This window comes from Sceloporus occidentalis, unplaced genomic scaffold (genome assembly GCF_023333645.1).
Source record: "Sceloporus occidentalis isolate IW3139 unplaced genomic scaffold, rSceOcc1.0.p SCAF_46, whole genome shotgun sequence".
Lineage (NCBI taxonomy): Eukaryota > Metazoa > Chordata > Lepidosauria > Squamata > Phrynosomatidae > Sceloporus > Sceloporus occidentalis.
The window spans coordinates 2,109,642-2,126,947 of record NW_028317026.1 but is presented as its reverse complement, the minus strand read 5'-3'; the positions used below and the strand labels follow the sequence as shown (position 1 = coordinate 2,126,947).

Genomic DNA, 17,306 nt, shown 5'->3' with positions numbered 1-17,306 from the left:
CTTCCCTAGTCCAAGCAGACCACCTCATCATCCAAACAGTTTTGATAGAACAACACTCAAGAAAAGACCATAAACTTGCATTCAAAGTTATGCAAGGAAAACTTTACCGAGAGAGTGGTAGATAAGTGGAAACAACCTACTAACAGAAGTTCTAGAAGTTAAACATGTTTGGTAGTAGTCTTCACTCTAAAATGAAAGGTCTGGATTCCATACATGGAATGAATGAAGCGCATGACACTGGAAGACAAGCCACTAACAAGTTTGGCAATGTTTTATTACCTCCAAAAAAGCAGCTCAGTTATAACATTTTTAGGTAGCTGTACAAAAAAGCATTTTGACCGTGGATGGAGAATTATTAGACTAAGGCACTAGTGTGTGTACAGACTTGAGTATGCAAAAGTAATCAATATGGATTTCCTGTTAAACAGAAAGCAAGCTAGTACAACAGTAATGATTATATTTTCATTGAAAAACATAACGGTCATTATACAGTTGTTACATGGCAAGCATGGCGTATGCCGCAAAATATACAGAACCTAAAAAAAAAAGTCAAATATGAAGGTGGGTGGCTTCAGCGGAAATTTATCTGTATTTATAAAAACCTTCTCCAGTCTTCTTCCCAAGCTTCTTCTCAGCGACCAACTGATTCAGCAATTCACTAGGAGCAAACAGAGGATTGTCTGGTTCCATCTCGTACCATCCTAGAGAGTTTATATATACAAAAAGGATGTAAATCGAGGCGACACAGAAAAATCGACATATAATCAGTTTAGGCAGTCATCGTATAGATAAAGTACATAAAGTTTACCTGAAGCAGACATACCCAGTCTACCCTGAATACAATGCTTGAAAGAATTGTGCGTGGATGCATATAGGTGGGTATATACGGGCTGAAGACCCAGTTACCTCTTTGGTTCTTTGAGCTGTCCACCATCAATAGCAGACACGATTGATAGCATGACTACATAAGACTCATTTGTAATTACAGTATCTTTACATAAATCATAAATGCTACATTTTCACCGATATGTGTGCTTATAACAGAAGCATCCTTGAAGCATGCTATGCCAACCTACATTAGCTGTTATCAGACTCGTTCAAGGTGTCCCATGCTTTACATGTTTTAAAAACGCAAGGCTTACATAGGACTGGGGGATGTATGTTTCTTTTTATGTGTTTGCAGGGGACACAAACTACATACAAGCTTATTCACCATCTTTGCCGCAGACACCAATGTCCTTGTATGAATACCCTGTCTTCTATTTCCCATAATCCCCCAAAGAAGATTACATTAATTTAGCCCACATAACCAGTAAACACATTTCTTGTGCTCTATGTCCCCACAGGTCTATGACCAGGGATTGTTCCTGGACAAATTGTATGCCCAAAGCTTAAATATTCTCTAAAAACACCCTACAAACAGCAATATAAAACGTGGCGGCTTTAAACACACATCTCAACTAAGATCATTTGTTTATGAGAAAAGGAAACGAGAAATAATTTGTTTTACTATTTGCTTTGTGAAAAATATATGGAGTGTGTTCTCTGCTAAACAGGAGCAAATTTATTTGTAAGAGTACAAAAACAGGAGTATTAGCTATGTACATACCGTCAATGATGTATTTACTTGTGTCAAGGCCAACATAGTCCAAGAGTTCAAAAGGGCCCATCGGGTAACCAGCTCCTAACTTCATCGCAACATCAATGTCTTCTTTTGATGCGTGTCCTGCAGGTTTAACAAAGGAGAAGAAAACCTCTAAGACTTGCAGTTTGCATACCAACAGTGGCAGAGTTTTCATTATGTGTCTTTAAAACATAGTGCTGTATACATTTACTTAATAAATCTCATAAGCGTTCTTAAGTCAGATCCCTTTTATATAATATTAGGTTTTGGTTGAAGATCAGAGATCTAATTACCCTCACTGACAACATTTACAGAAAATCAGATAGGGGCAAAAAGGTGTAAATAAGTGAAGTCTCTGGTAGGTGATAGTATCACTAAGCCAGGGTCTGAAACTGATGTCATAAATGCTAAAATCTCACTATTACAGCACTAATCCTTGTTAACGAAGAAAAACACCGCAATAGGGCCAGATGCTTCTGTAACTCCTGGCAGAGATATGCAGTTCTGCACTACTAGCGCTGCCAAGCAGAGGTAAGCTGATCGTGGGCAGCGTGTGGTTGGATGAGAGTGATGTGCGTGGATGAGAGTGATGTGCATGTATGGGTGACTAGTATGTGTGTTTCAGTGCGCATATGAGTGGACCTGTTCTCAACTGTGTATAAAAATATCATACCCAAGAAGCTGATTTTAGTATGAAGGCCACCCAAAGCTCTCTCTTTAGGAATGCCCGATGATGTATTATGCTACTCATCAGTTCTTAGAAGGGGTGGGTACCATGCTATAATAGAGCCTATTGCATGAAGTATAACATATGTTTAACGATATATAGGATTTAGAGCAAGCAGTTGCAATCACAAAAATATTAGCATCCACGTACCACGCTCATGAAGCCTGACAGATTCCATCAAATAGGGCACAAGAAGACGGTTGACAATAAAGCCAGGAGTGTCCTAACAAATAAACATAACAGTTATGGAAAGTTGGATAGTTTTTGCCCCAAACTCAAGTATATATATGAAAAATACAAAATGAGTGGAGACAAGCAATAAATAACTTTGGTTAAACGGCTCAGAAACGGCTGTGTACATTACAGCTTAAACACTATGGCTCAAGCGACTTGAAATGATTCAAGATTGCTTTATGCCTATCCCATGATGAGAGGTTGTTCCATCCATCTACCACCCTTTCAGTAAAGTAAAACCTCCTTAAAGTACATCTATACCTCTGAGCCTCCAGTTTTGCACTACTACCTCTTGTTCTAACATTTCTCCTCCTTTGAAATAATCTTCCCTCTTGTACTTGTGTTACATAAAAACATAAAAGTCACATAAAAACATATAAATCATTTAAGCTCCCCTACAAGCTGTGTTGAGGGGATCCATTTATATGCTTTTTTTTGTTTTAGATTCTAATCACTGTGTCTGGGTACATGTCATTACACATGTTTATACACGTGCAAAATATTACCGAATGAATAAACGCTGGCTGCCAATTATGCAATAAACACGTTTTGCCTGGCTGACAGAAACAAAATACAGAAATCAGCAGCAGCAAAACGTGAACCAAGAAGCTTTGGGGGCAGGAGCCAAGATTACATCCTTGACTTAGAATGAGAAGCTTGAATATAAATAAGGCTTATGCTGAAGTACAGAACTTGTGTTCTGGCAGGGGCTGTATCAACACTTTTCATTTGCTTACCTTACAGGACACCGGAGTCTTTCCAAGAGCTTTACTGAAATCTATCAGAGATTCAAACGTTGTTTGGCTGGTCATTGGAGCTTTAATGACCTGATTAGAGAGGACATAAAAGAAAAAGCCAATACGTCTTAAGAGACTTGTAAAAAATAAAAAATAAAAAAAAAAAAAAGATCATAAAAAGCCAACAACTATATTGTTATTATTATTTATTAATATAGTTATAATACACACAGCACATACACATATCAACCAACAACCTACCTCTACGAGCTTCATCATTGGCACTGGGTTAAAGAAGTGCAGCCCTCCAAACCGGTCCTGCCTGGTTGTGGAATTGGCAATATCTGTGATTGGCAATGACGACGTGTTGCTAGCAAATATGGTGTGTCTGCAAGAATTACAACAAGGTCTTGTAGCAGCGTGAAACAGATTCATTAACAGCTAGAGAAAGAGGTAATTTGTTGTAAACTTACATGCATTAATAGTAGAGACAAACTGTAGAGAATCTGTGACCTAACAATTTTTTAACTGCATTTTGAGGTTGACAAGAGACTATAATCTTTGCGGAAGGCGCTTTGGGCCAAGATCTGACTTGCGTGCAGCAATGCATTCAAGTCTAGGCTTACGGCAGCAGGTCCTGGGGCAGTAGTCCACCTGCTCAGATTAGATTGCCCTCTCGGTCGATCAGGCCTCCCAGGTGTGCTGCTGCTCAACCAGCTCATTCACACCATTCATAGACTACGTTAAAAGGCACTACGTCATTAAGACAATAAGCGGAGACATCTTGGTGTCCTCCGAGGAGGTGCTACACTGGGTCGGGTCTATGGTAGCGTCTGAGGTTAATTCACCTCTGCTTGCATGTCACAAGAACCTTCACCTGCTAAGGTGCTGTTAGCATACTGTCGAGAAATAGTTGGATACTTATCCAACACCAAATAATGGGTTAATGCAGTGGCCTTGATACCTACACCTAAATGTTGCAAACCATAAATTAAATTGCTTAAGAAAAAAACCAAACTCTGTCTAAACATGAAACCCAAGAACACCACGTGGGCTCAGAAGAACTTTCTATCTCAGATGCGAAATACAAAACATGCAATGATCAGCATCATTTAAAAATGATTATATCACAAAATGTACACACTCTGGGGCAAATTTATCCAGCCTCTTGAAGAGCTCGTGCTTTATGTCCAAATTCTCAATAATGGCTTCCACCACAAGATCGGTGCTGTGTACTACGGCGGCTGGGTCCGTGCTAGTTGTTAAGTTTGACAAGGTTTTCTCAATGAACTGGGATGCAGCCTGCAGAGTTAGGAAGACAAAAAAGCAGTAAGATATATAATATATACATATATACACACACACACACACTTACGATCATTTCAATAGCAAAGACTGGGAGGCTCCACTAGTTTTTTTTTTTAATTTAGACAAAACATTGTCCCCCCTAGCATGACAAAAACTTTAGATCTGTGGTTTTAGTATTTCCTCTGAGCTGTTAATGCCCAAACCTTACCCCTTTATGTGATTCAGTAGCTTAAAGAAATGGGAGGAACAGCACCTTTAAAATGTAGATATTATATAGGGCCTTAAAAGTGACTCGCATGGTTGACCAGGGCATAGTGGAATTATCTGCGCCAGGGAGCTATATAAAACTTTTAAGATGACATCTTCTATTGTAACTCTCGTAACAAGCAGCAGCTATTTAGCGTTCAGCAATCACACATTCTGACTATTTTTGCATGTTTTGCCATTTTATATCAGACTTCAAATTGTACTGTATGCCAGTTTGTTAACATTTAGATAAACCAGGCAAATCTTACTAGATTATCTTGCCATAAACAAGAAAGTTAGATGAAAACCATGGGGCAGAAGAAAAAGACATTAGAATTTTAGACACGTAAGTAAAATACCAGCATGTCACCTCAGGCTTCTCAGCAAACATCTTCTTGGAGAACCTTTTCAAGCTGTCCTCAATACCTTTTCTAGACTTTTTCAGGATGTCATCTGTCTGGTCCACTAATACGACTGTGTGACCAGTAGCTGCAGCCACCTAAAAAAACAGATTAGACATATAATGTGTACAGAAGATTAGAAACTATTACACAAACCAGGTATCTTGTCACACGCAACTCATAAAACCAGCCACTGTATGACCGTCTATCCTAAAATGGGGGGAAAGCTCGAGATTAGACCAGTTTTACAAATTTTTCTGAATTTTTGGTGGTGTTTTCAAGGCTCAGCTGCACCTGACACGAGCTACATAGCAAGTTAGCAATTATGCGATCCAGGTGTTGGGCTAATGGTCCTAACTGCAATTATCTTATAAGGTGTTAGCAGATTTCATAGGGCTAGTACAAAAGGGGAGAACACAAAATGAACAATAACATTCACTGACAAAATGAATAAACACAAATAAAACATAATGATGGAAGAAGAAGAGGGTCCGACGCTTGCAAGTTTACAGTTTAAGAGGTGGAAGGGGAATAAGACAAAAGGAGATGAACTGGAAGCCCTCTCTGGTTCACCATGTAACAGGGTAGGAGGTTAATATGCGAGTCTCTCTCTATCAACAAATGCATTGAATTCGTATGTATAAGAAAACAATACATAAATGAATATGAGCACAATGGACGGGTCACTTGTACAGGTCTCTCCTGGATATCCTGCTATGGAATGAGGTTTTGCTCAGAGATGCAACCAAGGTAGGGCAACCACAGGGGTCCTTTGATCTGGCATAGAGATAACAAATGCCCCACGCACAGAGCCACTCAGACCTAAGGTAGCTGGAATCTGGTCTGGCTGCACATCGTGCTGCTGTATATACACTACTAGACTGTTGCTTGTATGGTCCAGGGTATTCTGCATACATCTGTCACATACATTGGGGTGGGGGGTTACAGTTAGGGAATATGCTTTCATTTAGGGCTGAAACAACGAATCGATAAAATCGATAATCGATAACGGAAATCGTTGTCGACGATTTCCGTTATCGATTAATCGAGTGATCGATTCGTTGTTGGAGCACTCGGCTCCTTTTACTTACCTCCGAGAGCGTTCCCCGCTTCCGCTACACGCGCCTTCTTTTAGTTGCGGTTCGCTCTGTGCGAGTGGCTCCGTTCGCACAGAGCGATTCGCGGGGGTGGGGGTGGGGTTTCAGGGGATGCAGGGCAGAGTGGGGGTGGGGGGGGCAGGCCAGGGTAGGAGACTGAGTGCAGGGCAGGGTGGGGGTGGGGATGCAGGGCAGGGTGTGAGTGTGGGGGCAGGGCAGGAGACTGGGTGCAGGGCAGAGTGTGAGTGTGGGTGCAGAGCAGAGTGGGTGCAGGGTGTGAGTGTGGGGGCAGGGCAGAATGTGGGGGCAGGGCTGGGTGCAGGGCAGAGTTGGAGACTGGGTGCAGGGGCACAGTGCAAAGTGCCAGGGCTGGGTGCAAAGTGCCAGGGCTGGGTGCAAAGTTCTGGGTGCAAAGTGCCAGGGCTGGGTGCAAAGTGCTGGGTGCAAAGTTCTGGGTGCAAAGTGCCAGGGCTGGGGCAAAGTGCCAGGTGCAAAGTGCCAGGGGTGGGGCAAAGTGCCGGGTGCAAAGTGCCAGGGTTGGGTGCAAAGTGCCGGGTGCAAAGTGCCGGGTGCAAAGTTTCTTGAACAGTAATAGTCCACCTCTTTTCAGAATGTTTGGGGTTATTTTGTTTCATAAATATTGTGTTTGGGTTTTTGTACTTTGAAAATATTGTTTTTTTATTACATCATAACAAAATAAGAATGTTAATGTAAATTTTAAGTTGTTTTTTAACATCCAGTTCATTAAATTATTTTAAACAAAAAATTTGCATATTGTTTTTTTTATCCGATTAATCGATTAATCGAAAAAATAATCGGCCAACTAATCGATTATTAAAATAATCGTTAGTTGCAGCCCTACTTTCATTGACGAAATGTTAAATATTTTATAGCTCAATAACTGATGTTGAATATCGCCCCTTTAGATTTAGTGCATTGGGTGCCAACCAAAAAACACAAGTCAAACGTGAGTAAAGTTTGTTGGTTGGCACAGCTCTTTAAACATACACTGGCATGCAGTCACGAACCGCGAGTCTGGCTGGACTTTAATATTTTGTTGCAAAAAAAAAAAAATAGCTTACGATAAGGAAATAGCAAAAGCATTTCATAGGTATAGTGAAGATAGCTCTCTGTGAAACGTATGGCTGTCACTATTCAAGGTCGTCTATTAAACTGGGCCAAAGGGCAACCCTACCGACTTTACACACGGGAGCAAAGTCAAACAAGTTAAATCTTAACTTATCTTACAAAGGGGGTGCAAGAAGAAAAGGAAAATACGTATCTATAAGCAACTTTATTCAGGTATGTTAAGCCAAACCTCCAAACCAATGACTTGCCACACATAACCGTGCCATCATATGCCACAGAGCTGAACAATAAATCCTACTTAGAGGACTTCTAATATAAGCTTAATTATAAGAAAAGGAGATAGAATAATAAACCAAGAAAGTGTTGTGGGGGATAAGAAGAGATTTGATGGAATTTCTATTTAACAAGTAAAAATTAAATTACATTTTTTGTTTTTAAATGTTAGGAATCAGAACTAATGAGTTTTTGGGTTTTTTAAAAAAAAAAAAAAAAGCCAGGCCTGTAACATACTGGTAGACAAGCAATTTTAGGTACAGGTCATGAGATTTTACTAGCATGCCAAATGCAATTTGAATTAAAGCACACACCCATTGGCTCCAACTATCCTTGTTCCACAGATTCAAGCTTATTCCTCCCCAGACCACTCACCTGGCTGGTAAAGCGGTTTGTTTCTGCAAAGCGTACAGGTCCACTGCAAATCTACACACTTTAGAGGAATGCGATACGGAGACATATATATCTATAATCACAATTTTTTCTTTGCAGACCACTTAAAAAAAAATAAACTTCTCCAACCAAACCACCTATATATTAGTATTTAGAGTACTAACAGCATTTACTGCAGTGAGTACATCTTGTCTATTGTGAGGACCTTCATTGGGATTATTCACTACGCAGTTATTTGCGGAGAGATATTATATCATTGTACTATGGAAAATACAGCACCGATACTGGCGAGTCCCTCTTGCACAACTTGCCAAGTTGTCTCTTCTTTATACGCAGTTTATGCAGTACTGTGACATTCTTCATCTCATGGCAATGAGAAAATAAACCCCCAACATCGCCCAAATATATTTGTACAGTCATAAAAATCACTGCAGGTCATAGAAGAGTATTAAAGAAAAGAATCATAAAAGGATAAAATCCAAAAACATGGAGTGTCCTAAAAAATAAAAAGGGAAATAGGAAAGTATGGTATAACATACCATTTACAATATATTGGCCATTGATCCATAAAAACCCCATTCACCTCTACAAGAGTTCAGATTGTGAGACAAACGTAATTATGTTAAATACTCCCCAACTAGAATAAGCACACTGTACTAAGTGTGATACTTAATAAACAAGGTTCTTAGAAAAGAGAAAGATAAATTACTACTCTTGGGCCAGTTCCTGAAAAATTGTACCAAACATGATACAGCAACAGCTGACAACGTTGTAGAGGTCAGATCAGGTAAGTCCATCTTAACGCCCAGTGACAAGCCTACATGACCTTGAGTCTCAATTGCTATGTCTACTTGGCTGCAAAAATAACATTAGGACCGGTATATGCAATGCTTGCAAAATACAGCACATAGCGGCGAAAACAAATCTATACTAATTAACAGATGAAGACTTAATAGAGAGGAACACAACCAACCATTCTGCTGAGACATTCCACTAATTCCACAAGACTTAGCAGTCCTATTATGGACAACTTGGTAAACTGGTGGTTATAGTCAAGTTGACCACTTGGATTAGCCAACACAACATGCCCTTGGAACACAGGAGTGATGACTGCTGATGAAGAGCCTCTGTACATTAATGTCTGCGCCGTATTACTGATCTATTTCATGTTATTATGATGGACAAAATGTGCTTTTCTTCAAAAACAAGGAAATTGCTAAGTGCCCCCCAAGGTTTTGAACGGTAGGGTATGTAGATTGGAAACGAATGTTCACCAGGCAAAAAGGAAAGCCTCGCTCAACAGATATGAGCTTCTAGCCACTCCATGAAGTTGAAGACCGCACACAATGATTGAGTGGATACACTTCATTGTTCGGTGGAAAGGGTATCTGCCGTAAAAGCCTGGGTACAGCACTCACAATCTATCCATTTTTCAAAAGTCCTGAAAAGGCTGGTGCGCATTATACCCGAGTATATAAAAGCATGGAAAGTCCCCTCCATCACAGTCCCTCAGTTCCAGCATGTTGAGTCTGATAGGATGCCATTTCCGATTATTTAAACTCAAAGGTGTTATTTAATTGATATACAATTAACTAAGATTTTATTGAGAAATCATGGTATTCAACAGATATTTTTGCCATCATATTTTATTTGATTATGCAGGAAATTCATTTATCGTGTAATATCGGACTCAGCGTGACCATCCGCACTGGAGAGAGGTCTACACTAGTAGAAGAAATGGGTGCTGGTAGTAGAAAATCGGATTGATATTTAGGATCATTGCTTTTGTTAGGGATGTATGGAAAGTTTAGAATGTATGGAGGAGTCAGAGAAGACCCAGGGGGACTAAGGGCATGTATGTGGAGTGGGTTACAATAACCTTTGAAATAGCAACAATACATTCACCATATAATAGATACTATTTGTATAAAATGACGAAGGAAGAAACAATCTGAATGATTTCATGAGGATGGAAGGTTTATTATAGTAGCGTCTAAGATAAATGAAAATATGTACACTTTTGTTCATTTATATGCACCAAATGATAAACCCAAGAGAATGTTTGAATAGTTTTTAGAACCATATAGAAAAGTATAGGAAGGGACTGCTTTTAATAGGGGGGACGATGCATCCCAACGATGGAGAAAATACTTTTTTGATCGGACCATGCTCGATTTAAAAACAGACTCACAATATGTTAATAGGAATGATCGGAGAGTGGATGAATGGTTACTTGAATCAAATGTTAATATGGAGAAAACAGTGGAATTTGTTCAGAATCATATAGAATATAACGATAAGACGAAGTTTAGCGTGCTTTACAACATGTATTAAGAGACCGGAAAAAAAAAAAATGAACATTTTTATCAGAATTATATATTCAGCTATATAATCTGGACAAGGCTAAGAAAAGTAATCGTTATCAAAGAATTGTTCAAAGAACTGAAAGTGAATTAAGTAAAAGCAACATGGAACAGATACAAGTCTGACTAAGATCAAAGTAAAATAGACAAAAAACAAACAAAAAAAAAAGTAAAATAGTAGAAAAGGACAAGTGTTTTAACACACATGATAGCGTGTGGTGCATTTAACTTTTGGCGGTGTCCCCCTTGGCCCTTTCCACACCTATCTGCCCCACACACGATATACTTACCTCGGGGGTTGGGAATGCTGGGGCAGAAACTGCTCCCACCGATTTCAATGAGAATGCTTTCTTGCCACTCATTGGTTGCTTCAAGCAGCCAATCAGCGGCATGTCTGGGCAGACCGTGAAGGAAGCCGCAGCCTCTTCCTCAGGTAAGTTCTTTTTCTTTCCGTTTCAGAGAATACCCATGAAATTGTTTGAATACACATTCTTCACTAGCGGGGGTGTCAGGGGCATTAGGCTGTGCCATTAAATCATGTGACAAATATAACACTGCGTGTATAGTGGTCCGCAGCCAGGGTTGCCATACCAGCCTTTTTTTTTTTTTGCATGGACGCCAATAATTTTTCCATGCTGCTGACCACCCCAAAGAGCTTCCCGTCATTCAAGTACTTAAGTAACTAGAGTTTTTAAGGCGCCCCCCCCCCCATTATGCAGGGAAGCACTTTATAGGTGGTGCTGAGCAGCATGGAAAAATTAGACGTGTCCAAGAGCAAACAAGATCAACATGGCAGCCCTATTTCACGTATGGCATTGAAACTCACGACATTGGCGTCTGGTACACCTGATTTCAAGCACACCACCGTACACAGCGACAGATACATCCCCTCCTCATTTACCCTGGGGGCGGTCACCCACCTGCGCTATGCCGGATCCCATCAGGCCCCCTCCGATCACCGTCACGTGCTTAATGACCAGCTTTTTGATGGGGGCTGCAGCGGCGGTAGACATGCAGCGGAGTAGGAGCCGCTGGCTGGCGGAGGCCATGATTGCTGTTAGCTGGACGGACGGCAGGCTGAAGGGCACGACGCACTGACAGCCACTGACGTCAGACCACGGAGGAGCGAGGAGACCCTAGTGCTTAATTGGGCAGAACTTACACGTGACTATGAAAGGGGGTGGTGCCAAAGTTCGGGCAGAATTCTGAGGCTTGTCGAGGCGGTTGTCAAAATTAGCGCTTAAGGTTTTATATGAATTGCGTTTATTTGATATTTGTCCGCGCTGCACGTTTCATAACGTAAAGTTATGACGGAATTTTTAAGGGGATGGGACGACAGTCCTAAACCCAACGCGTGGCCATAACCGACCCACTCAAGCAAAATAATAAAACACACATATTTCTTATAAAACGTGACCGTTATATACCCAGAATGCGTAAAACTCTATAGAGAAATGTCGAGTGTGACAATTTCCCCGCGCCCAGATTATTTTGTACAGCGCTACAGGTGAACGGCTCTTCATACGTTTGGTTGTGCGGTAGTGTTTTATCGGTTGTTAAGCTGCAGTTTCGTGCTGCCACCTAGTGTTTATTAGGCGACATGTGTGTTATTTTCCTGAGGTCTTTGGCAGATGTTATGTTAGTAGGAATTACTGTGTGCAGTGCGCTGCGGCCATGATAGTAGCTTTAATGCATAAGGTAGCTGAGAGGTCTTCCAAGAGACACTCCCGCCATCATACCACTTGAATGCATATGATAGTTGCATGGTCCCTTTACGTGTTTGTGTGTTCCATTTTGCAAATGCATGAAGGGTTACTGCATCATCATGTCCCATGTGTTTCCACACCCCTCAGCTACAGGGCTGGTGCAAGGATTTATGCCACCTTTGGCTCCGCCCTTTGTATAAAACTCTTGGGGCAGATTCATATGAGCACATTATAAACATGCATTGACAGCAGCTACATTGCAGGCATAGATCCTGCCCCCAGCACCGAGACTGCATCCACAGAACTGCGTTGAAATGTTTTGGGATCTAGTGTGAAAAGTGCAGACATTGATCTCAGTTGGAGCACTTTCCTGCCACTGACTGCCTGCTTCAAACTAGATTGTAAACTCACGAGCAGGGTCCTCAAAAGCCTAACATTCCTGACAGGCAGGGCTGGATTAAGAGCATAATGGGTCTGGTGCTAAGGATTTTGGTGGCCTTTTTATGTAAATAAATAATAAGCAGAATCTTCACTCCTTGGCATCCATGTGTACTGGATAAGGACCAGAACAGGCTCTGCCACACAGACACCCCCACACACACACCAGGACAGGCTCTGCCACCCAAACACACACACCAGGACAGGCTCTGCTACACAGACACCCAGGCACACACACCCCAGCACAGGCTCTGACACACCAACACCCAGGCGTGCGCGCGCACACACACACACACACACACACACACACCCCAGCACAGGCTCTGACACACCAACACCAGGACAGGCTCTGCCACATTGACACCCAAACACACACAGGGTATTTCAAATGCTTGTATTTTGACCTTTTCTACCACCAGCTTTTGTCAAAATTTGTTGTCATTTTTTGTGTGTTTTACAACACGTAGCTAAGGTATGAATTTACAGCACTTGGTATATGTCACTGACAATAAACAACTCAATATATGTTCAACATCTCCTGTGTACAGTGATACCATCCATGCATGGGTTTGTTGGGTTGTTGAGGGGCTAAAATACCACATTTGGGAGGTGCATAATTTTTTTCTTTTTGACATCTGGTCAGTCTGCACCCATGTCCTATTTGGACATCTTTGAACCCAGCCAATTCAATAAATACCATACATTTAAAAAACAAACACAAAAAAAACTGCTAGTATTTTAACTCTTTCCATGCCAATATACTTGGGAAGATATAGTGCTAATTTTTAACTTCTTTTTGGAACTAGATGGTTCCCCTGATGGTGACATCACTAGATAATTATTTTTATACGTTACTGCGTTTTTTGTTTTTTTTAAATAGATTTTACTAATTGCATTCTAATTTGAAAGCTGGGCTCCATTGACTTGGTTAAATGCAGTACTAAAGTTCTAAGGAGCTCTTGAAAACTTTAATTTTTTTTAATGGTTGCCGCCATGCAACAGGCGTCCACCTCCATATGGCGGAGGTTGACAGCCCGGAGAGGGGCCCTTGCTGCAGTTCTCTGTGTTGCTTAATGCCTCGACACAGAGGCATTACAGCAACACCTTTTAAGCGAAGAACTCACATTCCCACATCTCAGGTACTTTAATTTGCATTCTTCTATAATAAAGATGGCAGGGACATTAAACTGTTCGTTTAATTTGTGATGACACAACCTACCACCACTTTCCTTTTCCCTTGAGAAACCCTTCAAGGGTTTTAGTAAATCGACTATAGTTGCAAGTGTTGTAACATTTGATTGGTGTGCAAATAGTGTGACGCCTAGAATTTGTCAGATCCACAACTGCTAATGAAAGAGCCAGTGCTCTGCATACAGATTTCAGTGAAAGTGAAGAGCTAAATTTACAGGGTAATTGTTTTCGTTTTGGTTATTTTTCTTTATTTTTGTTTTAGTCATTACAAAGAACTGGCAAATATAAATTTACATAAAAGTAACAGAGTCAACCCCCTGAACGATCTAGAAGAATAAGGCAAATCAGTGATATATAAGCAGCAGTACTTTGGTCAATAATTTGCATTGTGTTTTGCATTAGTCTTTTCTCAATGCCAACATTGAGCCCTGGAAGATATATTAACCCCTTCGTGACAAAGGCTGATTTTACTTTTTGTACCCTTCGTGACAATGGCCGTTTTAACATTTCTGCGCTGCTCGTGTTTAGCTGTAATTTTCTTCTTTCCCGTTTACTGAACCCACACACATTAGATATTGTTTTTTTCAGGACAAGAAGGGCTTTCTTTAGATTGACATTGTTTTGATTGTATCATATTATTTACTACTAAAAAAAGTATAAAATATGGTGAAAAATTTAGAAAAAAATGACTGTTTCTAACTTTTAGTTGAAAAATCTTTTACTCATCTATAAAAGGTAATGAAAAAACCTGCTAAATGGATTCTACTATTTGTCCTGAGTTTAGAAATACCCAATGTTTTTATGTTTTTTTGCTTTTTTCTACCCATTATGGGGCAATAAGTACAGGTAGCGTTTTGCTATTTCAAAGCCATTTTTTCCAAATCTGGTAATTCTTCCCCCCATGTGCCATTTCGGGTATCTTTGAACCTGGCCAATGCAATTTACCCCATCAAATCATATATTTTTGAAAACTAGACAGCCCAGGGTATTCCAAATGCTAGTATTTTAACTATTTCCATGCACCATATCTACCACCAGTTTTTGTCAAACTTTGTGGTAGTCATTTTTTTGCATTTGTTTTGTCACACACATTTTACTTCAGGTATGAATTAAAAGGTTCTCGTTTATGTCACTATCACAAAACACCCCAATATGTGTTCAGCAACATCTCCTGAGTACAGCGATACCTCACATGAATGATTTTGCCTGGCTGTTTGGGGGCAAAAGGGCCACATTTGGGGCATGCGCATTTTTCAATGTTGAACTTTGGCATTTGGGGATCCACTGCCTATGCCCTATTTGGTACATCTTTGAGCCGGGCCATTTCAGTGTGCCCAATAAAGCTATATATTTTTGAAAACTAGACACCACAGGGTATTTTAAATGCTGGTATTTTAACTCTTTGCATGCACACATTTTACCACCAGCATGTTTTCAAAGTTTGCAGTAGTATTTTTGTGTGTGTATTTTTCCCACACACACCTACTTTATGTATGAATTTACAGCTCCTGGTATATGCCGCTGTCACACGACACCCCATAATGTGTTCAGCAACATCTCCTGAGTGCAGTGATATCCCACATGCATGGGTGTGTCATTTTTGTGGGAACTAAAAGGCCACATTTGGTACGTGTGCATTTTTCTAATTGGAAATTAGGTGTGTGGCCATCCTTCCCCCGGTGTTAATTGGGACGTTGTTGAACCCGGCCAATTCAATTTACCCCATCAAATCATACCTTTTTTAAAAGTAGACACCCCACGGGCATTTAATATGCCAGTATTTTAACTCTTTCCATGCGAGAATTGTTTTAAGCTAATATGCTAATTTTAGGACTTGCTCACAAAAATATAATTTTTTATATATATATATATTTTTTTTGTCTTTAAAAAAAAAAAAAATTTAACATTTTTTTTCAACTTGGAGGTTCCCCTGATAGTGACATCAGTGGGAAATGATTTTTACATTTTACTAGTTTTTTACTATTTTTTTTCTAATTATTATTAATTTTATTTTATTTTTTAATTTATTTTTACTAATCACACTGTGATTAGAAAGCTGGGTTCCATTGACTTGCATGGTGAATGCAGTACCTGTATTCAACCTGCAAGTGGAGCCAAAGTTCTCTAGATGGTCTGGACCATCTAGCGAACTTTTAAAATTTGTTGGTTCCTGTTACAGGGCAGCGGCCATCTTGCTTGATGGCGAAGATCATCGGCAGCTGCGGCTGTGACTGCTCTCCGGAGCGGTCACAGCCCATCGAAAGGTAAGTGTTTGGTGTCGCTGGATGCCTCCTGATCGAGGCATTCCAGCGACACCATTTAAGTTTAGGAGGCGATCGTCGATCGCCTCCTAAACGCTTTTAAAACGGGCGTCCGCCGCCATACAAAGTATGGCGGATGTTGACGCCCCGTGGAGGGGCCAGAGATGGCCCCTTCGTTCCGATTGCGGCGTTGCTGAATGCCTCGAGGTCGAGGCATTCAGCAACGTTTTTTGGGTGCAGAAAGTGAAAACAAATCGCTTTCTGCACCCGATTAAAGACGTGCCGGTCCTGGCACGTCAATTGTCGTAAAGCACATGCTTTTCCGTGTCGTGCCAGGACCGGCAATTGTCGTTAAGGGGTTAAACAAAAATTATATCTATAAGCTTTTTTTTTAAATTAGCTTCAGTGTATTTTCGTGTTTCTGTATTAGAAAATATATGCATTGATTATAAGCAAGGCCGAATAAAGGAATAAAGTTTGGGCCCTGGAGCAATTATACAGGATGTATTCTCCTGCCTCCAGCAACCCGATTTCCCATTTTTTTCTGCCTGTTGCAGTCGTTTTTCCACCCCTCAATTTCTTTTGCCCTGTCCCCTTTTGCACATGTTGACACCTTCTTTTCTGCCTTTACATTTTTCATCATCATTCTGACTTCTATTTTGTAACCCCCCATACACACATCATACATATAGACAAAAATACATTACTCACACATACATATGGATACATGTACAGTATCTCACAAAAGTGAGTACATCCCTCACATTTTTGTAAATATTTTATTATTTATCTTTTCATGTGACAACATTGAAGAAATGACACTCTGCTACAATGTAAAGTAGTGAGTGTACAGCCTGTATACAGTATATCACTGTCCCCTCAAAATAACTCAACACACAGCCATTGTGTAAACCTTGGCAACTAAAGTGAGTGTTGTCACATGAAAAGATATAAAATATTTACACAAATGTGAGGGATGTACTCACTTTTGTGAGATATGGTATGTGATATATATCACTCACACACAGTACTTTCCACATCCTCCATATCCCTCCTGTATGCTCCTTGTGGCCTGCAGCTCCTTCACTGAGTGGCGATCCAACGTTGGGTGGCAATCATCCTCCCTCTTAGATGATGTGCACCAGGAAGTGAGGTCATTTCAGGGCACGCAGTACCAGTGAGGGAGGATAATTGCCCAGTGTTTTGGGACCCAATAGC

The 17,306-nt window shown here is 40.5% G+C and overlaps 1 protein-coding gene across 1 annotated transcript; it reads right to left on the bottom strand.

Annotated features, from left to right (window-relative positions):
- Positions 1–582: 582 nt before the first annotated feature.
- Positions 583–11,541, bottom strand: LOC149289319 (hydroxyacyl-coenzyme A dehydrogenase, mitochondrial-like). The gene is made up of 8 exons (XM_089490786.1): positions 11,413–11,541; positions 5,247–5,375; positions 4,467–4,624; positions 3,584–3,710; positions 3,323–3,412; positions 2,502–2,574; positions 1,610–1,726; positions 583–701 (listed from the first exon to the last, which is right to left on the bottom strand). The coding sequence occupies exons 1-8, from the start codon at positions 11,539–11,541 to the stop codon at positions 583–585; spliced, it is 942 nt and encodes a 313-aa protein (XP_089346912.1).
- Between the last annotated feature and the right edge of the window lie 5,765 nt (positions 11,542–17,306).